Source organism: Columba livia, chromosome 2 (assembly GCF_036013475.1).
Source record: "Columba livia isolate bColLiv1 breed racing homer chromosome 2, bColLiv1.pat.W.v2, whole genome shotgun sequence".
In the NCBI taxonomy this organism is placed as follows: domain Eukaryota; kingdom Metazoa; phylum Chordata; class Aves; order Columbiformes; family Columbidae; genus Columba; species Columba livia.
The window spans coordinates 59,613,238-59,638,843 of NC_088603.1; the positions used below are offsets into that span (position 1 = coordinate 59,613,238).

Below are 25,606 nucleotides of genomic sequence, written 5' to 3' on the forward strand. Positions count from 1 at the left end.
CCAGTGGGTAATTTTACCAGTTTTCTTTTTACCCACAGCACCTCTGATGCCACAGCAGTGAACTGCGTCATGTTGCTACCTCACTTCTTAAAAATGATACAGGGCAAAATAAATTTTTTTTTAAAAAGTAAACCAAACATTTGTTACATTCCACTTTATTTAATGTAAGATTTTTCAAAACCTTGAAAAAAAGAATGAAGACCACTGTGAAAATAGGAAAATATCAATTGCATTTTGCATTGCAGGACACTGGTACAGAGTCATGTATAAATTTTTGCCAGAGTTAGGGTCTCTGTACTTTATCCTCAAGATTGCCCTACCTTCTTTGCCAGCTGTATCCTGAACTTGTAAAAAGAAGCACAACCAGCAGGAACTTGTAAAAAGAAGCACAACCAGCAGGTTGAGGGAGGTGATTCTTCCCCTCTACTCTGCTCTGATGAGAGCCCACCTCGAGTACTGTGTCCAGCTCTGAGGCCCCCAGCACAAGACAAGACATGGACCTGTTGGACAGGGTCCAGAGGAGGGTCATGAAAATGGTCAGGGGGCTGAAACGCCTTTCCTAAGAGGAAAGGCTGAGAGAGGTGGGGTTGTTCAGCCTGGAGATGAGAAGGCTCCAGGAAGACCTTATTGAGACCTTTCAAATATATAAATGGGGCCTATAAGAAAGGTGGGGAAAGACTTTGTGCCAAGGCCTGTGGTAACAAGGGGTAATGGTTTTAAACTGAAAGAGGGTAGATTTAGATTAGATACAAGGAAGAAATTTTTCACTAGGAGGGTAGTGAGGCACTGGAACAGGCTGCCTGGAGAAGTTGTGGATGCCCCATCCCTGGAAGTGTTCAAGGCCAGGTTGAATGGAGCTTTAAGCAGCTTGATCTAGTTGAAGATGTCCCTGCCCATGACAGGGGAGGTGGGAACCAGGTGATCTCTAAAGGGCCGTTCCAACCCAAACCATTCTATGGTTCTTTGATTGCTGAATAAACAGTGTAACTAAGGTGTGATGTTCTTCCAAAAACTCATAAAAAAATGTCATCTTCCTTTCTTCCCCTTTTGATTATTCTGTTTTTTTGAGTCAGCAGGTTTCATTGCTGTAGCTTGGCCTAGCTGGTGTGAAGCAATGTTTGATAATAGTACAAAGAATAAAGACTCATTTTCTCTGTGGTCTTTGTAGTTATGCACTAGATTTGGATATCAGTTCAATAGGGTTGATTTCTGTTTTTCTTTAAATTAGAAGTACCTAAAGGTAATATAAAATGATCCTTGTCTTTGGGTTTTATTAGATTTGCTCTAGTTAGTGTTACTATATGTTTCAAACTTGGTGTTACTGTGACGGAGAAGTGGAGACTTTTTACTCACACATAGGATGGTGAGGTTCATGATTGAAAGTTTTTATAGTGTAGGCTGCTGGTTATGCACTGATCTTTTGAAGACACAGATCTGCTTCATATCTCCTGTTTTCATGGCTATACTGGTGGTTTTGCTGCTGGGACCCAGATGTATTTGATTCATTAATATAGAAGGTAGACAAAAGTTAATTTTTAAAATTCAAAAGCAGGGAGCTCCAAGAATTTGGAATGCACTTTCAGCCATAGCTGAACTCAGAAAATAATTGTTTGTGTTTTTAATTTACACCTGATGTAACTTGGCTTTTTGTTGCTCTGTGTTTAAAGGTTTTAATTTATTTTAATATGGATTAGAGTTCAGAAGTAAGGCTGCTGATGTGACCTTAGTTTACTCTGTTTTGCTTTGTAATTTAAACTTAATTTCCTATGTAAATTTGGAAGCTTCTCTAATCTTGCAGTAGTGGAGACTGTCATCTGGACGTTTTGTCTAAAGTTTGGAGGACTGAATTGAGAGGTAAAAAGAAGGTTATAGGAAACAGTTCTTGTTTTGTTAGCTGCTAGACTTGCTGTCTTGCTTTTCGTGGTAATAATGTCATGGTCCAACATTCTGCTTGCCTCTGGGTAGCCACAGGAAAAGCTTTTCACAATTGAAAACGCATTTTAAAAGTTTTTGCGTTTTCTTAAGAAAACAGACTGTTCTCTTACTGTGCTTTTTTCAGACATACCTTTGGAAAGGTTTCGTATCTCTGAAAGTCTGTCTTTGCTAGAATGCCACCACTAGTAGGAGTATTATAAAATAAAATTTATATGCCTAAGTAAATTAAATTGATTTTGTTAGGTTCTAATGTAGGCTTAGCTTTAAAAAATGGCGGTGTAAGCTAATTCAACTAGAAGGGGAATTTAAGTGTGGCTGTTAGGGGTGTGTATCCATTTTAACTGTTACAAAATTACTTTTAACTATATCGCTTGTCTGCCCAGCTTGCCAGTTACAGTCATTAGAGGTCAAAACTGATGAAAAATTTTCTGAAATTGATACCAAATTTATGTGGAACTAGCTTTTGTGAGGTGGAAAGTTTTGCTATGAATTGGGGCTGTTACAGTTCAAATTTCATAGTTGAATTAGAAACATCATGTATGAATCCCTTTCTAGACTTTAATGAAAAAGTCCTCATTTTTTTTTTTTTCTTGCTGGCTGTGGAAGTGAGGAAGTGCGCCTTGTCAATATTTAGGCATCTGGAATGTAATGTATAAGAGCTCTACTGTTCATTGCTGACAGTGTTTGCAGCACTATATTGTACTAGGAATCTAGATCTCTAGCAGATGGATCTGTGCACTTAATGTAGACCTGATTAAAAAAGAAAAAAGATGGAGGGGCAGCTTCTGCAGGGTAGTGGTTTTGTCACACACAGGAAATGAGTGCAACTGCAACAGTCCTTGGTATGTAGGCGTTTTACTGTTTGATGGTTACAATCCTCATTGCTTCTGAATGAAACATTAGCATGAAGGTGAATATAGGAGGAAGCTCTTCAGTATTTAAGCCATGCTATTGTGGTGTATTTGAACATCTGAAAATGTCAGACTGTTTGCAAGATGAATCAGTGTGACCATTATCTTTATTTATAAATTGAAGTGGCAAACTGCATTGCCTTGATCAGTTGAGCTCTTGCAAAAGTAACAAGATGGAAGATGCTGTAAAATTAGCAAGCTGTTGGGAAGAGATTCCAGCCAGCATTGTTTTACAGTTGTTAACGTTAGTGCTTTTTAAAGTTACTGATAAGAATGACCACCTTCTGAAAGCCTGGGGAAACTTTGTATGGAAGCATTATTACAGATGAAAATTCCTGTTTGTGTCTAATAGGTCAGTATGAAAGTGTATGTTCTGGTGTACTAAATGCTGTTGTAACAGAGGGAAATTTGTGTTGGAGTTCAGAGCCTTGCCCTGCAGGTTCTGGCAGAGATCATGCTGTGTCTGGATTGTAAGATTGTACTAAGATTTTCTTCGTCGAGATCAGTAGGATCACAGTGTTTTAGCTTATTAAATTGGTTTTAGTTAAAATTTTGATGGCTGCTAAGAATTTTTAGGAAAGCAGTTTTGTGTAAGAATTGTCCTTGCAGGGTCATCAAGATCTCTAAACTGGTATTTCAGAGTTTCCAGAATCTTTTGTTTGTTCGTGCACTTGTCATCCCTCATTTTCATTTTCTGCATCTTCCTGGCTGATTCAAGAAATCCATCTTCATGTCATCTGTCCTTCAAGGGTTATGTGTATTTGGTATTTGTTTGGTGGTGGGTTATTTATTTATTTATTTTTAATGCAGGTTGTATATATGAATTAAGTCAGAGAGAGTGGGAATACTCAAGACCCTTTGTTTTGTGTAAACCTTTCTCCCTCCTCTTCAGTGCTCTTGTTATCTTGACTTGATTCTCTCTGCATGCAGTGTTGCTCTTTTCCTAGTCTGCTGACTTCCTTTTTCCCAGATGCAAGAGCTGAGCATAATCAGTGTTTTGAGAAGCTATGAAACTTATCACCACAGGCTCAGTTAAAAAACACTGTAGGGTCTGCATCCTGTTTGTAGCACAGGAAAACCTGAGACCTCAAGTTAGAAAGGACATGTTCAGTTTAGGAGTAGTCTAAAAACTTTGTACACAAGGATTACTTGAACAGCAAAAAAGTGAACTCTCTTAAAGATGGCTGAAGAAAACCCCAGTGTAGTAGTGTTAAGGATATAGTCCCTTAAATTGTGCAGTTGATGATGCAGTAAGACTACCATGAAACTTTTCTTGGTGGCAGGATTGTTAATACTGACCAAAGTTAACTTCAGCTGCTAGTGCAGAAGGGAGAATTTGCTTGTATAGATACATCAGCAAACCTTGTCTAGCCTAGACCTAGCCTGTGCTTATTAGGCAGCAGATATATTTTTTGTTTGTTTGTTTTATGTTAGCTATTGCATTCCTGTAGTGAGATCTTGGTCAGAAGTTGCAGAAACTGTTTGCTCAGGAACGACAAAGGTACGTGTGAAATCAAGAAGTAAATGAAAAAATGTGAAAGAACTAAAAAGTATAAGCAAATGGAAGTGAAAAAGTGGCACACTCAAACTGGCTTGGTGCTTTTCTGAGGGATAGTCATTGATGTTTTGGAAAAATCCTTGTAATGACACAACCAAATTGAAACCATGTCAGTTAAAAAGGCTGTTAGTAAACATGTTCATGCATAATTTAAGTAAATGAGAAAGGTGTAATTCCAAGTTACTTCCATATATTCTGTTTAAATTTGAAAATAAAGGTAAATGTTTTTTTCTAGCTGTGAAGAATGCATCCAGGCTTTTATTTTTTTTCAGTGGGCAACTGTGTCACTTGCACATGAAGTAACATAGGGATGTATTCCCTATAGCACTTTAGATATCATTGATCAGAGTTGTAAAACATAGAGGAGGGGATGTGGGAAGAAAAGTGAAGCCCTGAATGAAGACATTGTCAGGGAGGTAAAATAGCAACTGCTCAAAACACCAAAATTCCACAGCTTGTTATTAAACCACTGGCAAATTGAGCCAAGAATACTTTTATCACCCAAAGACCACTTTTGAGAGAGAGGAATGTATGCATATGTGCATCTGCCTTTTTCTCATGAGACCAACAAGATTTAACTCTCTTGAAAATAAGATGAACTAAAGCTTTGTACACTACATGTAACTTAGTATTTTGTAATAATGCAGAGGAACTGAACATTGTGATTTGCATCATTTGTCTCTTAGATAGCTTTGATATTGAAAAGGGAGATAATATTCTAATATTTCTCTTCTGGTACTGATATGATTTCTGGAATAACCATTTCTTATAGTAGTTGTGGTTTAATTTTTCTGGGGCACAGTGGAAATCTCTGCTGTAGACAGATTCTTCAGATTTTTCATGAGTTATACATTTTTAGCATGTAAAGTGCTAAGGACATTATGCGTTCTCCTAGTCTTGCTTTAAGGATTGGGTCCCTTTACATGCATAAACTGTCTGCCTAGTTTATAGTCTGTATATTTAGTGACCTAAAATACTTCTGGACAGAGATGTCAGTGCTACAAAATGTTGCATACAGGACCATGGCTCAACTAAGCTATGTAACAGTTAGTTTCCAGCACATAATGATAACCACAGCTGTAGTCAAACACAATATTATTAATTTGTAGGTACATGGATATTAAAAAGGGTCTTTGAAATAATAACTTGTGAGTGCACATGATCACAGAGACAAAATAGAATTACTTATCTTGTTTCCTTCTGCTCCACCAAATATTTGTGTGCTAGAGTGGAGGCTGTGTCCTTCAGGATTCAAGAGATGTTTTTTAACATGGAAAAAACTTTCCAAGAAATAGCTTGTAAATTGTAAAGGCAAAGAAGTAAAAGGCAAAAACCAAGGTAATTTTTAAGTGTCTCCCCACCCTGCCCCAGTGTTTTTATTGGATTAATCCTGTAGGTTGTGTTTTACAGGCTAACTAGCAGAGGAGGCAGGTATATTGTTCTCGGCTCTGTACTTTGCATTTACATGCCTTTTCAAAAGGTGTGTGTGTGTGTGACTTGAAGAGAAATCTTAAACCTGATTTGTAGAATGGATTGTTTGCAATGTCCTGGCTGTGAAACTGTTCATGTTTGGTAAGAGAGGATATGTGAATTATAAATTGACCCCTTTGGTTATGAGAGGGGTTTGGTTATTTTTTGGTATGTTTTGTATCAAGCCTAACACTGAAATCAATAGATGTGCCTTAGAAGGCTTATTGTAAGGCAGAAACTTGCCAAACACTTTGATATGGCCATACTTTAGAGTCACTTCAACTATAGCAATCTTGAAATTTGTGTGAGCTAGAGTATAAACCAGCATCCAATACCTTAAATTGTTTCTAAAGTAGTATAAGAACAAGCAAACAGCTTGTGTTACAAGAGAGGTAGTGTTTCATGCGCTTCTGTTTGAATTTCTGAAAATACTTCTTGTGTGCTTGTGTTGTGTGGCATCGGTTCAATCATTATTGCATATCTTGGGTAAATAACCTTAATAGTTGCTTTGAGTTAGTGTGGAGGTAGCAGAGACTTTGAGGAAGTAAAGCTGACTGGGAACCTTTCTGAGTGTTGTTCTTTGAATACAAGAGCATCTGTTGAATTTCTGGATCAGGCTTGCTGAAATACAGCAACAGGAGAGCAGAATGAAGTAAGTTAGAGGAATCAAGCAGGAAAAATGGGGAAGAAAGAGTTGGGCAAAAGGAATTTTTAAGTGTGTGGCTGTATTAAACTTATTCCTTTTTGTTGTATTTTGAAGCCAAAGATTGAACGTTTGTTATGTTTTATCCTTTTAGCACAGAGGGCTGATAATTTGCTTTTAGTGACCATATAAGTGAAAATGGTCACTGCACCAGTTTTTACACAAAGATGTCAAACTGCAGCAGCATCCAAATGAACTTGTACTGTGTTTTTTGTTACTAGGAAACTTGCATTCAGTTTTAGAAAAGGGATTTGAGGCAGTGTACAGAAGTGAAATTCTGACTTGTAGACCTTGGGAACCTTGTAACACTAAAGGTCTTTGAACTTACTTTTAATGGCATTCATTCCACCATAGCTTATTAGTGAAATGTATTTGGTTTCAGTATGATTAAATGTGGTCATCTTGGCTTATGCTATTAGGTGTGACAAGAATGTTCTCCTTATGTTTTAAACTAGACAAGGGGTAAAATACTTGGAGATGACTCAGTCTAGGTCCTGTGCCTCCCTACTCTGTCTTTTTTAAAAAAAAATGCCATCTGGGCTCTTGAGTCAGCTGGAAAACCTGGCTCTGGAGCTATAAGTTCTTACTGGGCCAAGAAGCTGACAACTTCGAATTCTAAGCTATCTTGAAATCTGTGGTTCAGAAATAAGTGGTTGTGGAAGAAATACAGGTGATTCCAAGGCCTTGAGCTGTAAGGATGAAAGTTATGTTGTATTAGAACATAAAAATGAGGTAGTCTTTCCAGCGGATGGCTTGAGATGCTTCAAATCTGGTGGGTTTTATGATGTTTTTAGATAAAAGTGGGGTTAACTTTAGGATTTTCTTGTAGGCATCATTCAGCATACACATAATTTTCCTCAGATGGGATATGTAAAAGAAATACCATTGATTATTAAATGATAAGTAAAAACAAACCCAGTGTTTTTCAGTGTGATATGTTTCCTTGCATATGAGGTATGTCGTGTTCTGTCTTCCCCAGTGATGAAAAGGGGGGGGAACTAGCATTTCCCTCTGTCCTTCAAGGATATTGTTCTAAAGTTTTGGCAGAAATATTACCTCCTTTTGACAATTGGCATGGGCAGAAATGACAGTTTTGCTTGACAGGCGTTTTTGATTGCAGTAGTTGAATGCAAGGTTGAAAGACAGGATGGCATTAAACATTGGCATGCTGCTGCATCAAATTGTGTATATATCAGCTGGAAACTGCAGGGGTAACTTTTTCCATGTTAATATACCTAGTTCTGAAGATATAATGAATCTGGGTTCTCTGGTCCAGAGCTACAGAGCAGGTGTTGCAACTGGGGCAGGTGGTCCTGTCCATGAAGCAGGTCACCAGTAAGTTTGATCTTCACTGATGTGAAGGTTATAACTTAATGTTGAGGTTTTAATTTGCCTGTAGCAATTCACAGTTCATGGGAAAGCCACCTTGCTCTTGGCAAGCCCCAGCACTGAGAAACAGTGAACTTCTAAACTTGCTTTTCCCTGGGTAGAGAGATGCAGTGTAACTACTGTGGACCAGATTTGACCTTCCAGAATTGTTTGCCCAGAAGAGCTTTTCTGTGCATGAATGACAAAAGTAAAGTTGAAAATTGCACTTTTCACATGAAATAAAATTTAATATTTTCACTGGATTTTTGTGTATAATACCAACTGTGCTGAGTAGCAAAACCTTGTCTTACCCCTTCTCTCTCTGTACATGTAAGAACATAACTTAGTTTAACCACTGAGTAAAAATGATTGCTTTCATAAATATGCTTTTGTAGTTAAAGTATTCTTATGTAGTGAAACTTTACTCCTGTTAAGGTAATATGTTAATAATTACATTTCTGTTCTTCTGCACATAAATCTGAAGAAAAAAAAGTAGTAGTTTATAGCATTATTCATCTATTGCTTTACTTCCCAACTATATTAACTAATAACTATCTGTGCAAAGTAAATAGTTTGAGTCTAAGGTGTTAGTAACGGCATGCTATGATTCTGTATTCATGTCTTTAATTGCAAAATTCAAATTGGAAACCAGTCAAGGGATAGTGAGCTAATGTTGTCAAATGCAGTGGAATTTATTACTTATAAAGCAAAGTTATTTCTATGTAGTGGGCTTCATGAGAAAATAAAAATCAAATTTAAGTTCTTTCTCATTGCATTGTTTTTGTTGGCTACATTCTGATTTAAATGTAGAGGGTTACTTTAGGGGGAGGGGTGGCAAAATTAGTGCAATGTGAAGAAGGAAGAGCTTGAGTTTAAAAGATTCTTGGTAAAGGTAATATTTGTAGATGCACCAAGGTACATAAAAACCAGGAGATGCTTAACTGGAGAAATAAGTTAAATATTTTCATTTTCATAGAGGGATAAACTCCACGTCCACTGGGTAGCTGGTGACCTCAAGCTTGCAATGGAAGAGTGGCTACATCTTAGTGGCACCTGGAGAGATGTCTGAGTAAGAGCCCTGGCTGTCACCCCTCTCTGTGGGCTGTCTGGGAAGGGACCTTGGTCCAGTTGTGGATTATTGTAAAGCTTATTGTGTTTTCTGCTAGCTAGCTGGGTGGGTTGGCCCTTTGTTATGCAGCACTGCAGTATTTTGTATTAGTTAGACCAAAATATTTTTACCAGAATGTGCTCTAATTCTAGGCTGCTTCCTTTTTGCAGATTAATAAGAGTAATGGTCAGTTACTTCTTACAGATACTGCAGTTGTAGTAGAGTTGTAGGTTCCCAACCATGTCTTCTCTTGCTTATGTGGAAAGTTCAAATAGTATCCAATTTAAGGAACCAGAAAGTTTCCTCTTTCCTGGATTGTAGACATCAAATTTATTTTCTTGCTTTGTATTGCAATTCTGACTTAGGATCATAGTTCAAGATTGTGGATGTGTAACATGCACAGTGTTTCCTTCTGTAGAGGCAATTGGCCATTTGTGAACTTTAGTTTTTTTGGGCTTTCATTGCTCAGTTGTGGAAGTCCATAATCGTTAGTACTACAGGAGGTTCAATTTCCAGAAATTAAAGAAGTTAAATAAAAACAAGGTATAGTCTGTATTAGACTTCAGCATGATGATGCATTGTTACCATGTGTCTTTAATAACCAGTTTGCAGTAATTATAGAAACAGAATGGCGAGGATAAATTTTAAGTGCATGTTTTGTAAGATACGTATTGATTTAGTTCTTGTTTTTCCACCTAATCTTCTAAGTAATTGTTGCTCATGTAAATAGAAAAATTAACTAGAGAAGCAGTTTGTCTGATTGAAATGAGACAGTACTTATTGCTCAGACTGACATAATGTTTTCTACTTAGAGCTTGAGATTTAAATGCTTACAGGTGATGGATAGTAAAGGACTATGAGGAGTGATAGCTTCTCTGTTACTGCGGTAAGACAGGTTCGCTAACTGAAACTGAAGAAGTGTCTCAATCTTAGTCCTTTTAGGGTCAAGGAGATAAGGCAGGAGAGAAGTCCTACAAATAACTTGGGCAGGGGAGGGTCAGGAAGGATATAACAAAATACTTAATTTTTAAAACAGGGTGAGATCTGGAGGGGAATATCTAGCAACTTGGAAGTGGCTGTGACAAAGAACCTATGACATACTGTAGATCCTGAAGGAATAGCTTTATTTTCTGCTGCTCAAAGGCCAAAACAAAAAAATAGGATTTATCAGGTGTTAGCCTATACTATCCTTGAAATTGTGGAAGAGTTCATATAATCCTTGGCCAACAGTCTCCACTACATGACAGGATTATCTTAAAGCTGTATTCTTCTTACCTGTAGGAGCGTGTCAAAAAGTCATTGTGTTTCATTGTGTTTTGAGTATTTCAGTGAATGAGCTCTAGGGCACAGAATGGAAGGGACCTTTAAAGCTCATGTAGTCCATGGGCAGCAACATCTTTCACTAGATTGGGTTGGTCAAAGCTTCATCCAACCTGGCCTTGAATACTTGCAATGATGGGGCATCAACAAGTTCTCTGGGCAGCCTGTTTCAGTGTCTTACCATGCTCATTGTAAAAATAAAAAATAATAATAAAAAAATCTTAGTCTAAATCTACCCTTTTCCAATTTAAAACCATTGACCCGTGTCCTGTCACTACAGTCCCTGATAAAAAGTCTTTCTCCATCTTTCTTATAAGCCCCCTTTATATATTGGACAACTGCAGTAAAAGCTGGTCCTGACTTCTTACAGTTCTGTTATTTATGGGTTATTTTTTTTTAAATCATGTTACCTCCTTTGTAATTTTTTTTTATATCATCTTAGTTTTGTTACCACAGTGGATGTGACATGTTAAAATTGCAAGATATTTTAGGGACTCATGCAAAAAATGTATCTTCTCTGCTTGATAATTCTCTGTAGTCCTTTCCAGGTGACTGTTTTCCTACTCTGTCAAACCATAAGGCTGATGAATGATCACACAATCTTTATTTTGTGCATGCTATTAGTTGTTCTTTCTTCCCACCATCATTGTGTGCATATTCTCGTGCTGGTATGATGACACTGATGGAAGTGGTGTTCATTTAATTAGCAAAGAAATTAATGTAAGCATGCATTTACTAGGTAGAAAAATTCTCAGCTCCCAAAATACCTTGGACTTTCAGGTTACCTGTAATAGACTCTCAAGTTTGGAAGAACTATTGATATCCAAATAAAATTTGTTATTTTTAATATTTTCTGGTTCATCTTGGATATCCGTCCAGATACTTGTTAAATAAGGAGTTACCACAGAACCCTGAGTTGTTTGGCAATACTGGAATTTTACTGTAGGATAGGGAGGAAACTCTTCTTAGTAGGACAGCATCTGCTGCTTGGAAAGACTTATATTGTTAAATTTTCTTATTAGCATTGATGTTTTATTGTCCTCAGCACTGACCTACAGGCTTTGGACAGATCTGGGCACTAATAGTCACATTTTGTAGTGGATTGCTGAATTGCAAAATTGTTATTTGGTTCTCATATCTCATAATGGATTTGTCATCTGTGCAGATGAAAATACTTCCATGAAAATTACTTTTGTGTTTTGTGTTGTTTTTTCTAGTATGAAGAAGTTTGGACTTTCATAATGTGTATATTTTCTTTTTATTTTGCAGATAATCTTCCTGGGAAACATCACTCTTTGTATGTAAAGAACATCTCACTGAGTTGCTGCATCTGAGTTTAGAATGCTACTTGACTTGTGATTCTGATGGAGGAATAACCAGATCTTGGGCTGCTGCACTGGAAAACTTTACAGGAAATACAAGATGTCATCAAATAGGAGTCAGAACCCGCATGGACTTAAACAGATTGGTCTTGACCAGATATGGGATGACCTGAGAGCTGGAATTCAACAAGTTTACACCAGACAAAGTATGGCAAAATCCAGATACATGGAACTCTACACGTATCCTAACGTCTAAACCAGATAGTACTTTAACAGTTAGTAGATTAGAAATAGCTTTTTTATTTTCCTAAACTCAGAATTGCTTCATAACTGTTTGACTTACTGGCTTTTTTAAAAATATGTTTTTATTTTGAAGATTAGCCTTTCCTGTTTAATCTTAACTGGCAAATAGCAGGAGCAGCCTGTTGTCTGGGAAACTGTCATCATAATTATGGCTACTTGTGAATTTCAGGTTTGATTACTATTGTCTTTGGCAGAGCAGACGTTTAAAGTGATTTTATTGATAGGTCTAATTTTGAGTCCACAGTACACCAAAAGGAAATGGAAATTCTTTTTCCTTTATGTGTTAGTCTCTGGCATTATGTTGCATATCTTATTGGTAATAATGTCTGGTTACCTGGAAAATTTTTATCTTATCAGCCTCAGAGCAGTACTTTACTCTTGAGTTGGTTTTATGATTTTTCAGCTAAAATAAGAATGTACCTGATGGATTTCTCTTTAATTCCTAGCTTACATCAGAGAGTTATTGAAATTTTCCAGCATCTCCCCATTCTGAGAGTTGTTATAAGATGCTAAAAGGGGGTTGTGTTCATCCTTGTACATGTGTGTTGAAGTACTGTTTGGAGTATTGTAGGAAACCTGTTTCTGTCAGGTAGTGCATAAGGATTTTTTTTTTTTTTTTTTAAACTAATCTGAAAGAGAGATGTGCTTCTTGCTGCATTATAACTTCAGTGTTTGACTTCAGGGCTTTGAAAAGTGAGAAGCCCTTCTTTTATCTTCCACCTATAAAGTGGCATGTAAATAGATATGATGAGGAGCCACCTCTGTTTTGCATCTGTAGTTCTGTGTTCACTCTTGGAACCTTGTATTGTGCAGTAGAGTAGGCCCTGTAGACATACGGTAAAAGAAATGAATGAATGCATTTCCTATCTAACTTCAAGTAGTTCTGAGGGTTTTTTATTAAAAAAATATTGTTCTGATACATAAATTAACATCTAAAACTGTTGTTGGCACTGATTTGGAATTGGATGTGAAATTTTAGTTTGTGTGAATTTTTTTTTTTGAAAGGACGTAGCTTATAAAAGAAAGAGGAGCTCGAAGGCTATAAAGCAATTAATTCTGTAGTTCTCTGAACTGTTTAAGGAAATAGAAAAGTTTGACTCTGTGATTACATGTACAGAAAGCAATGTGTAATCTTACCTGTGGCTGCAGAATCCATTCTGTTTGAGGGTGTGGGAAAAACCTGCCGAGTGTTTCTGGGTTACTTCTTTAGTAGTAATGGGAAGGTGAAACAACATTTGATTTAGGGTCAGAACTTCTCCTAAGACTTAAAATGACTGATTTCTTGCAGTGCTGGGTTCAGTATTGTTCTTGGCTGAATGAAACAAGTCTGCAGAGCTGAATGTCTGATGGAAATCTGACATGTAGTAGAACCTCTGAGAATTCTTTTTTTTTATTGAGTGCCTCTAATACATTCCTGTTTGTGGGTTCTGTCAAGCAGGGCAGCTGAAGACTAAATACTTCCTACAGTTGTAATGTTAAAACACTTTTTTTTCTTCTCCTTCTCTTGTTCTCAAATATTTTTGAGATGAAGCTCTAAAAGGGATGTGTCGTCTAGTAACTACTCATTTCATCTTAGTTACTGCTTCAAGAAATTTTCATCAAAACCAAGTATCAAGAAACTTTCCTGCACTATATTTAACTAGTATAATTTTTCACAGTGGCTTACACAAAAAGCTGAATAACTTTCTGAAATTCCTATTTTCTTCATCCAAGGCACACATCAGCTTCTCAATTTCCAGATTTGATTGGTGAATGAAAAGTGATAGGCTTTAATTTGGTGTGTACTTTTTATTTATCAAAATGACTTTTTTGGGGCATAAACTAATGCTTTCACTGTCTTGATTTACAAAACATAGTCTGAGAAGCATTTTTAAGGAAACTTTTTAGACAGTGTAGTTAGTTTATGCCCATATGGAACAGAGGAACATTTTGTCCAGTTATAATATTTAAAGAAAATACAGTTGGGAAAAATAAGACTCCAAGTACCATTGATTTATAACAAATATACTTTTAATCTACATTGAGATCTTAAAAATTTTTCATTGGTAAGAAGAGGAGTATATAGTACTATGGCAGGTGTGGTGGTTTTACTAAAAAGTACATCTGCAATGTCCAAATTAGCTTTCAGTGTCCTTCTGATCATACTGTTGATTTCGACTGTTCTGTAATACATCAGAGTAGTTATGTTTGGCATAATTATCATATAGCTCTTATTTGAAACTTTGACCTGAAGTGGCTGAATTTACTGTAACTTAAAATCTGTTCAAGTCTTACATCCCTAAATTGTATTCTACAGCTATTTCTATTATTGTTCCATATTAGCCATCATCATTATTTTCAAAAGTAATTGCTTTAAATATTTTAAAGTAAGTTTGGGTACAAGTTAGGTTGTTCTGTAACATTTAATTATTTTATGAAAAATATTTTCCTTGTTTCTAAACTTGCTTATTGTCATTCAATTTTATTATTTTAACAAGGTGGTAGTTACCAATTATCCATCAGACTGAATATAAATAATTGTACATCACAAGCGGTTACTGCAAATTTCTTTTATAAGAATTTTTTCCTCAGTTATTAGCAAGTGGTAAAGGAAATGTTTAACACAATAAGCATAGTATGCTTACATTTTAAAATGCCAAGTGACTCGGGTTAATCTGTCTGTTCATAAAATAGAATGTGTAAATACATTTAGCTGGTTTTTTGCCTGTGGATAGCTTCAGTACCAGTAGCATGTGTTCCCCAAGCAAAATCATGAAGCTCTTCCCTTGGCATCCATTTGCCCAAGGTCCTTTGTAGTTCCTTCTATTGCAAGCCTTATGCCAGTGGCTTTCACTGAAGTTACTGTATTTTAGTAGGTTTTTAGATCAGCAGGTGTACAATAAAAATGTGAGAATCTTTTATTTTTTGATCACATGAATCTATTATGAGGCAGCTGGTATCTTGGTCTGTTTGGTTTTTGGTGTGTGTTTTGTTTTGTTTTTTTTTTTTTTTTGTGGTTGTGTTTTTTTTTTTTGTGTGGGGTTTTTTTTTTTGTTGTTTTCTTCTGGACAGATTAGTACACTCTTTCAGTACAGAAAAGAGACAGGGGTGTTAGGGTATGCACTTCTTCAACATCAGACACTGTTCCACTTTCTCTTGAGATTCTCTCACTCTAAATCATCCTTTCGCTTTAATGCCAAATTGTTTAAGGTCACTCTGGATACATCAAAGCAATCTGCTGTCCTACTAATATTAATCCTGCTTATGTTCAATATGGTATTTTGTAGTGTGTTTCACATATCAGTTAATGCCTATGTGGAATGAGAAGGTAGAAGTATCTGTGTGTTTGAAGGGTACCGAATACACTTGTGTGGGAAGGTACGTATGATTATGTGGTTTTGTGTAATTTATAAAAATTGCTGCTTCATTTTGAAAGAAGTACAGAATATGTTTATATTAGTGCAGTCAGTTTTTTTTATGTTCTTCAAAGATCATTTGCTGTTCTACTTGCTTTTCATAGCAACCAAGAAAATTCTCTACAAAACCAGCTTCTGTCAGTGCAAAGAAGTTTAAACTTAAAAGCAACCTCAGAGTGGTTCTTACACTTCCTGGCATAAAGACTGTGCACTATGAATTTGGCTTTGAAAATTTGTGTTTTTCTTGTAACTCAGTGCTTCCCTGTGATTCTTTTGAGTTTATGCCATGAAAAAGGAAACAAGAAATTATCTGTTAGTCTTCAAATGGCTTTTGCTGGAAGTTTCTGAGATCTCAGACTTGTAGAAACTTGTCTGAGCTCAGATATGCCTGGATTTTTATAGTAGCTGCATGGCTCATGCTGTAATAACTCTTTCGGTCTTTGTCCTTCCCTGAATAAAATTGGGATGGTTTAATAGTGCAATGGTATCTAATCTAAGGACTTTATCGTAAGTTCAGTTACAAATTTAAGTATATTGAAACACAAATGGAGAATGTGTGAGGCTGGGGGCAAGGTCTTGATTTTTTTTTTTTCTTTGTTGATTTTCTTTGAACTGCTTTATGAGGTATCTGTAACCCTTCCTTACTGGATGACAAACTGAAGATACTTAAAATAAGCTCTTGCTGATACCTACCTGAAAAGAACGAAGGTTTCTGTGTTTTTTAGTTGTATTGCTGCTCCTCACAAAGCTGAAGTGGGTGTTTAAAGCACTTGTTCTGAAAAGATACTGATTTTTGGCAACCTTATCATTTGTGCAAAATTCCTTTATCTGTTTTACTGTTAAAGTCATGTAGGCATGCCCACTTCTCTTAGCAGCTTTACTTACGGATGAGGTGGTTTTGTGAGGCACTCACAGCTTGTCTTCTAGACACACAGGAGTTGAAATGGCTTTAATAATTTTGAAGAAAATATTTAGAGTGGTTCTCTAGTAGATATAATAAGCTGTATTGTTTGTATTAGAAGTGGTTTTCCAAGAATGCAGACTTTCATAGTCTTTCCTAACAATTTTCCTAACAGTATTTTTAGTGGTTTTTTTATATATTGTTCTTGCATGCCTTTGGTGTAATCTAGGAAAATACAGATTTTTGACAAAAGTGGAACTAATCTCAACTTGTTCCTTTAGGCCAGCTGTTGAGGTGACAGAGCACTCAGCATAATTACTGCTTTAGATCTGTGAAAAAGTGAATTTATGTTCAAAATTGATCTTTCTCATTACTTCTAGTTTCTTTATTATAGAGAAATTCTGGTTAGAGAGTTTTTCAGCTCTTGTTGTTCTTGCGTATTTCTTCCTTTTCAAAAACTTTGGTGTGATTTTTCTTTGTGCTATAGCTTTGTGGTACCTTGTGTTAATTCTGCTTCCCTTTCAGTTCCTTTTAATTTTACATATTTGTTCCTCAAGCAGACTTATTCCACTTGTGTTACTTTTTCTTAGTAAAATGAAAAAAAAATGAGGACCCAGCTGTCCTGCTGAAAGGGGAATAAGTTATTACCTCAGCAGAATGGTTTTCTTTACAAAAATTTGTAAGATTAGGGACTCATGAATAACCTGAGTAATTTGCACCAATTAGTGTAAAATCAGAGTGTTTTCCTGTTGTCTGTTGCATTACCAAACCGGTACTTATCTAACATAATTTGTTTGCACTTGCTCCTGGAGGAAAAAAAAAGCTGTGTGGAGTATTTTGGTGCTTTTCTGGGGTGGATGGTAGATTAGAGGTGATCGTGGCACACTCAGCCCTGTGTTTTGATTGTGTACTTGCTCAAAAACTGTATGCATTGCTACTGCAAGAGCCTGTTTCACTTCCCCTGTACAGACACAGAAGTTCAGATCTGCTTAGCCAAGGCTCTAGGAAAAGGGGCAACAGTTAGTTGTAGTGGCAGTCACTTCCCCAGTTCAAATCACTGGTTACCTACAAGAACTCCCATGCTACTGGAAAAGCGGGTGGCAAGTAGGGCCTCCAGGTGGATTGTGTGTCCGGATCATTTTCTTCAGTGGTAATAATCTCCTGTAAGCCCATAAATTCATTATGGTATGACAGCATGGGAATGTTTCTTTTGTTTTTTTTCTGTTTCATGGACCAGCTTTAGAAACAGAGTTGAAGTTGTCAAAAGCAGTGTAAGTTAACTGCCACCTTTGTCTTCAATATAATTTGTCTTTTGCTGCTTCTTGTATTCCATTTTGAAGAGTTTCAGAGGAGAACGAAGTTCTGAAAAAGATTCTTTCATTTTAAACAACACAATGCTGAAAAAAAAAAAAATTAAGTTCCTTTTGGTCTTCTACCTCAAATTTTAATTTGGATAAGTAAATGTAATTTTTTCTTCACTGTAAGCAAGGTGTAGAAGTTAGAAGAGATCTGTTCCTTCCATAGGTGGTTTTTCCGTTTGCTGTCCCAAATCTGAACTTCAGCAGCCAGAAGCTTGGGCAGCAATGCAGCTTTGCTGCAGTGCAAACTATTCTGTTGGTGACTTCTCTGCTTGGTATACTATGCAAATTGCTATGCAGAATTATTCAGACACCCACAGAAATGTTTTCTAATAGCTGTTTGGATATGTATATGGCTTCCAATATACAAAGCAGTTGAGGGAATTAGTTTGCCTTCTGCAACCAAGAATTCTTTTCATAGTGTTCTCCTTGTAATTCTCAGATGGACTGTCATGTACTTCGTTGTAAGCAGCAGAAGTCTGATTTTGTTTTGAATATGTCAGCCTTTCTGTCCATGGTTGGTTTTAGCAGATGGGGACACAGATTGTAAAAAATATTGTGTGAGAGCATTTTTTTTTTTTAATGTATAATATGTCAAAGAGTTGTTTGCACTTACAAACTGGCTTCTGCACAGGCAAACTAACTTCAGTTTGTCTTGCGTAGAACAACTAAACTAGAGCATTTCAAAAGTGCTGTCTTGGATACTTTGGCTAGGAAGACTCAAGCCAGAGTAACAAATACAGATGGACATTACTGGTATATTTTTATTCCAGCTGTATGTTGATTATTGTCAGATGTAGACAAAAGGTCTCTGTGTTTACTTTATAAGGTTTTAACAGTAAAATGTGTAGGGTTAGAAAAAGGCCTGTGTTTTCTAATCATGGTCTCTTATTTTTCTGAAGAACAGAAAGAATATTTTGATCAGGTAGTATTCACAAAAGCTGTAAGAACCTGGACAGTCCTCATATTTTCAGGCTTGCTCAAAGCCACTTGAGATGGGGGAGTTAGGTAAAGAAGGTTGCAAGACTGCCAACTATGAATCAACCCTAAATCTGTTCTCTCATGGTGGAGAGACTTTCCATACACAATTCAGAGGACCTTATATTAAATATTTTAAAGTTAAACTGTGAGGTAAGCCCCACTTTTCTTATTTGAGAAAAGAGGGGGAGTTTTGTGTTTAGAGAAGAATTCTTAAGAATTGTTATGCTGTATGAAGTTACTCATTTGAACAGGGGATTCTGAAATGAAAGAGTAGATGTTAAAGTAGTGACAGTGCCAGGAAAGTTGAACAAACAACTAGCTGGGAGCTGCAAGAAATCACTAAATGTCCAGGAAATAAGTGGCTTCATAGAGATAAGAGGCTGATAAAAGTTCAGTTGCTAAGCACAAATGAAGGGTTTATATTACTGGTTGATATCATGGAAAATCTAATTATTTGACACCTGGATGAAGTAACAGGTAAGAAATTGTGCTGTATGTTTTCAAAAAGAGTTAATCTTAGGCAAAGATCATGACTCTTTTGGACAGAATGTGATGACTTTCTGAACAAGTACCTGAGTATAGACCATTGGAAGGCTTTGCTTTCAGTTTGACACAAAACCTTGTTCCTGGTGGCATGTAGGATACTCTGATCCTTAACCACAGTTTAAGGATATGATTTGTCTGTGAAGCTTTTTTCTTTTTTTTTTTTAAGAAATTGCGAGAGAGTTAACTGGATATTTTAAGAGATTTTTCTACTTGAGCTTTACTGTTTAAGTACTAGAGCAAGTCGGTTCATTATGACTGTAATGCATTATATATTTGGGGTTTCTAATGCCGTTGGTATTTAATTGTGCTGATGTCTTCCATTATATTGTGCTAGGCTTTCTGAAAAGAAATATAAGAGGCATATTAATTTCCTAGTATGTGGCATAGTGTGGAGGAAACCTATCTAGTGGTTAAAGCTTTGTCTATTAGTTAAAACACAAGTTAAAACCAAATTAGACCTTCTGGATTGCTTAATATTATGTTCTCTAACAAGGGATGTGACTCAAAACCCTGCCCTCGGACTGTCAGTAGAAGTGTGAGTGCTCAGTAGCTTTGTTCCTGTTGGCTAATTGTTGGCTGGGTGAATCATTAGGGTAATTGTTGTCAGATCTGTGTTCTCATCGAGTGCTACCAAGCTAGTTTATTTTCCTTGTTTGTGGAGTTCGTTTTCTTTCAGGATGCTTTCTTATTCAAAGTGTTTTGAGCAATGCAACTTCTACCTACTACTTTGGAAGAATTCTCAGTATTTCAATGTTTTAGATCAGAAAACAGAATGGGTTTTTTAAATGTTATGTTAACAGATACAGCAAGTCTTCCAGACTGTATTAGTATGTGAGGAAAAATTAATGCTACTACATACTTAAATGCTGGGATTGTACTTGTAGCCTAAAATTGGGTTTTGGTGAATCTCATGGTGTGCATTTGGGGGTGTGTGTCTCACCATTACTGCTTTCTAGGTTTGTCCGCTGTCTGCCTGTGTTAAATGGCCAAAACTTTTATGAAAGATTGTGTTTGAAAGAATGCAAAAATGCTCTCCTCTGTGTTTTCAACTGCTGAATGTTCCTTGAGGCTAGTGTTGAAATTTCTTTCTGTTCAAATGAAAGCTTATGTATTTGTAGAAGGCCAATATAATGTTAGGTTGATGCAAAAGTAATTGCGGTTTTTACATTGTTGAATTTGCTGTTTGATATTGGAATACATTCTTAAATGTGGCTATGTTATACATAATTTTAGTATGCTTTTCTCTTTTTTATTTTTTGCTACTGAATTCTTACTTGCTGTTTATTTTATACTTATTTTAGACTATAGAAGTGATGTTAGACAAAAAGCAGATTTGAGCCATTTTTTTATTTGAGTTCAAAGTTAGTTGTAAAGTAGTAGAAACAATTTGCAACAGCAACAATGCATTTGGCCCAGGAACTGCTAACAAACATACAGTGCAGTGGTGGTTCAAGAAGTTTTCATAGAGTCATAGTGTGTCCTGAGTTGGAAGGGACCCACAAGGATTATCGAGTTCAGCTCCTGTCCCTGCATATGACAGCCCCACAGTTCACACCATGTGTCTGAGGATGTTGTCCAGTCTCTTCTTGAACACTGTCAGGCTTGGGGCTGTGACACCTCCCTGGGGAGCCTGTTCCAGTGCTCCACCACCCTCTGGGGGAGGAACCTTTTCCGAAGCTTCCCAAAGGAGATAAGAGCCTTGAAGATGAGAAGCACAGTGGTCGACCATCAGAAGTTGACAACAGCCAATTGAGAGCAATCATCGAAACTGATCCACTTACAACTAAACAAGAAGTTGCCAAAGAACTTGATGTTGACCATGCTATGGTCCTTTGGCATTTGAAACAAATTGGAAAGGTGAAAAGGCATGATGAGTGTGTGCCTCAGGAGCTGACCGAAAATAATCATTAAAAAAACCTGTCATTTTGAAGTGTTGTTTTCTCTTATTCCATGCAACATCAATGGACCATTTTTTGATCGGATCGTGACGTGCAACAAGTGGATTTTATACGACAAATGGCAATGACCAGCTCAGCGGTTGAACCAAGAACAACATCAAATCTTTTCCCAAAGCCAAACTGCGCCAAAAAAAGGTCATAGTCACTGTTTGGTGCTGTCCTGCCAGTCTGATCCACTGCAGCTTTCTGAATCCCAGCAAAACCATTATATCTGAGAAGTCTGCTCAGTAAATCGATGAGATGCACCGAAAACTGCAGCACCTGCAACCAGCAGTGGTCGATAGTAAGGGTCTGAATCAACACTTCAAAAGTTGAACAAATTGGGCTACGAAGTTTTGCGTCATACGCCACATTCACCTGACCTCTTGCCAACCACCTACCAAGCATCCCTGACAACCTTTTGCAGGGAAAATGCTTCCACAACCAGCAGGATGCAGAAAATGCTTTCCAAGAGTTTGCCGAATCCCAAGGCACAGATTTTTATGCTACAGAAATAAACAAACTTATTTCTCGTAGGCAAAAGTGTGTTGATTGTAATAATTACTATTTTGATTAACGAAGTTGTGTTTGAGTCTAGTTATAATGATGCAAAATTCACAGTCCAAAACTGCAATTACTTTTACACCAACCTAATAAATCAAAAAAATTACGTTTAAACCTTGAAAATAACCTTATCAGCAAATTCCCCTGCTTTATTTTCTTGATTTTCTTGTTAAGTAAGTGTTAATTAAATTTAATGTTGGCGTCTGTACTTACAGTGCATTTTGCTGTCTGACACATTGCTGTTGCAGGTAATTCTGCTGAAAATCACTTCATTTTCTTAGCTTTGGTTTGATTTTATGATTTTATGTTAATACATTTTGTAATGTATTATGGTTAGGTCATTTATAGTATTATAAAAACAGCTTATTGAAGTTAATATTCTGTTTTTCATTGTATTTTTTGTCTTATGCTGGCACATACATATTCCTTAACTTTCCTGTCAGTCATGTCTATAACTACTGTACTAGTGTACACCAGTCTAATCAAGCACGAGGAGCTGGAGTACCTCCTTCTAAATCGAAAAAGGGCCAGGCACCTGGAGGTGCTCAGTTTGTTGGCTTGGAATTGTACAAACGGCTAAAAGAATTTCTGAAGAACTACTTGACAAATCTCCTTAAGGTAAGATGGGGCATTAGGTCGATCGACATTTTGTCGTAGTAATGTGGGCTGGGTTGAGAGAAGCTTCTGTCAACAAAGCTAGAGGTGTATGCAGGCACTGAAAGTAAATTGAATGATCTTGAAATTTGTTTTTCTCTTCATTAGCCATTAGAAACTTTTATAGGCTTTATCTTGGGCACAGATCAGTCGCTAAGTGTACCTGTGAGCTGCTTTTCCTCTTCAAGCCAAAACGGTGTTTCTCGGTTTTCTAGAAGTAATGTTACATGCCATTTTAAGCTGTCCTGTATCTTGAACAAGAATAGCCAGACTTCATAACCAATTAACCAGCATGTTAATAATGCTGAAAAAATGCTTGCCTGTAATGTTGAAAATGCCTGATGGTAACTGTTAACGTAATGTAATAAACTACCAATAGAGCAGGATGTTCAGCTGCATTGTAAGAGAAGGGTTCCTAGTTATTTTTGGAAAGGAACTATGCTTTTAACTTTTGGGCTTTTAGTTTTGAGCAATAATAAAAGAATTATTGGTGTCCTTTCAAGTCTACTGTGTAATTAATTTATCAAGCTGTATAAAGGTGTCTGATATCTTATCCAGAATGCCCTCCTGGTTTTATTCCCTTGTCCATTCAAGCTGTAGTGGTCCTGTTTGAAAAGAAAACTTGAACTTCCATGTGTTACTACTTTATATTTTTTTTTTTTTTTTCTGTAACAAGAACAAATATGATGCTGTACCCATTTCCAAGTAGCAGGGGTGGGAGTGGGTGGCATATTTTCTGGAGTTTGTCATGTTGAATGCATTGCCATTGTACTGGTATGTTTTACGTAATGTCCTCACCAGTGTCATTGTCTATTTCTAATGTGGTGCACCCTCTCTCTCTCACACAGGAGGGACAGAAGTGTCTCCAGGAGCTTTATCCATGCTGTGCATTTTTTCACCAGTGTTCTGATTTCTGAAACTCGTACTGGCCTTGTGCTTTATTAATGCAGAAGTAAATGTATTAGCACTGTATTTCCTACAGACAGATTGCATGGCGTATATTTACTACACAGTCAATTTGTATACCCTTATATATCTTTGTTGTACCTTAAAATTACCCAATAGTACTGGCAAACTTTTTTATTTTAGGATGGTGAAGATTTGATGGATGAGAGTGTGCTGAAATTCTACACTCAGCAATGGGAAGATTATAGATTTTCAAGCAAAGTATTGAACGGGATATGTGCCTACCTCAATCGACATTGGGTTCGTCGTGAGTGTGATGAGGGTCGTAAAGGAATATATGAAATTTATTCAGTAAGTACCTTTTTAAGTGAGTGATTTATCCACTCCTTCTGTCATGTTTGCATTATCATCCTGTAGATTGCTCCTTGAAACTTGTATGAAGTTTACAGAAGTTTTGAAGAAGAGGGCAAAGCAGAAATCTTACCCTCTTTCCATACTCCCATCCCAGTATATTTGTTAAAATTCCATGGGTCTAAACCTGAGATATTCAGTCTGCCTTATATGTATTTGGACTACCACTATTAGACTGTTGAGGGTTGTCCCTGAATATTTGGTGCTTATACTGTTATTTGTGTGCATCATAATGGCCTTGTCATTCCACATATAATTCAGTCAAGTTTTTCAAATATAAATGGAGAAGTAAATTGCATTTCTTTGTGTTGATTTCAATAAATCTCTACAGTTTTTTTAGCACCCAAGCTGCTAAGATTCAGTGAACATTTGGTTTGTAGTGTAAGTTATTTTGGTGCAGTCCTGAAAGATTAATATGTGATCTTGCTAAATTTTTTGTAATGTAAAGTAATACAAACAAAGGAAGAACGTAGCAGAAGTTCTGTATCTCAGATAACTAAAAGTACTTTTTTTTTTTTTTTAATAAAAGATAATTATTGTCCTTACTGGTGAAGCAGGAAAGTGATGTGTTATATTACTGTTTCACTAAACTAACTTTACATATGATAGAAAAACAGGTGATATCCTTACTTCCCTCTGTCGTAACTCCACTTGGCCTAGTGCTAAGGGACTCTGTCAGCCTGAAAATCACCAACAAAAAAAGCTGTATCTTCTCAGAGTAATTTGTAGGGTTTGTTAGTTTTCAGAGCTGGCAGTGGATCACCATCAGAAAAGGAGATGTCTTAGGTAGAATTAGTAATAAGGCAAATGGTAATTTTATTGTGAAACTGTCTTATTGCATGAGAAATGTGTGCGCCAAAATATAATCATTAAAAAAGTTGATTATTTAACATACTGTATCAGCTTTCCTTAAGGAGTTACATGTATACACATATGCATGCAGGATATTTTCTTTATTCCATCTTTCATGTCCTTTCCTTTGTTTCTAGCTTGCCTTGGTGACCTGGAGAGACTGCTTATTCAGGCCATTAAATAAGCAGGTATATAAATGTATATATATAAGTACAGTGTTGTTTTATAGGCTTAATTTTATATCTCAGTAGTAACTGTTCAAAGGAGAATTTAGAGGATGGAGCAGGGGTGGGGGTCAGGCCCAGAAAATAAAAGGAAGCCTTCTGCTTCACCTTTGATCTTAAAAAGATAAATATTTAAGGGAAATAGACCTTTCTCTGAGTGTGTGGTTGAAGCTCGATGCTAAGGCTGTTGTGTTATCTGTTTGCTGAGCAGACTCTTGAAGTAACAACTTCAGCTGTTTTGAAGCCAGACAGGAGTACAGGCTGATAGTCATGTCTTGAGGTTTGAGAGTCAAGATTGTGTGAGAACAGATAGTGACAGGCCTGGGGTTTTTTGTCTCTTTAGCTGTTACTGTGAATCTTTAAATTTACACTGATGCCTGAGAGATTCAGATAAACCAAATATTTTTAATTAGTGAATCAGCACAATATAAAACAAGACATTCCATCACAACAAAGTATTTATGTGTGGTGATTTCCCTCTTACCAGTACTTCATGATGAAAAGACTGTATTGTATTATGAAAATATTTGCTAGATTTCAGTTTAGAGGAACCATAATTGTAACATAGTATTTATCAACGTAAGTACAGGTGATTAGTTCAGCTCTTACTGCAAAGTTTTCTTGCGTTTCAGGTATGAAACAAACAAAAATTTGTTTTAGAAGGTGCTTTTTGAAATTAAAAAAAAAAAAGGCACTTCCATACCCTTTTACAGCTCAACTAGTTGGACTGTAATTACATTGTAAAACTTGAAGGTGTAGCATACTCTGTGATGTCCATAGGAATTTTATATGTTCAGGTGTCCTTAAATTTTGTTCTCAAGGAGCTTGATTTGGCTTGAATATAGGAATAAACTCCTGAATAAAAACTGTTTGACCTAC

The 25,606-nt window shown here is 36.5% G+C and overlaps 1 protein-coding gene across 3 annotated transcripts in view; it reads left to right on the top strand.

Moving 5' to 3' along the window:
* CUL1 (cullin 1) overlaps window positions 1–25,606 on the top strand; it is a 54,850-nt gene that overhangs the window by 3,415 nt on the left and 25,829 nt on the right. For 2 of the 3 annotated variants that reach the window (XM_065052120.1, XM_065052123.1), the window contains exons 2-5: window positions 11,643–11,935; window positions 22,124–22,298; window positions 23,424–23,591; window positions 24,641–24,691. In XM_065052120.1, the coding sequence (XP_064908192.1) occupies window positions 11,796–11,935; window positions 22,124–22,298; window positions 23,424–23,591; window positions 24,641–24,691 (534 nt within the window). In that variant the 5' untranslated portion in view covers window positions 11,643–11,795. Of the gene's footprint in view, window positions 1–8,921; window positions 9,015–11,642; window positions 11,936–22,123; window positions 22,299–23,423; window positions 23,592–24,640; window positions 24,692–25,606 lie in introns of all 3 variants that reach the window. The other variant, XM_065052122.1, reaches the window with a different exon arrangement.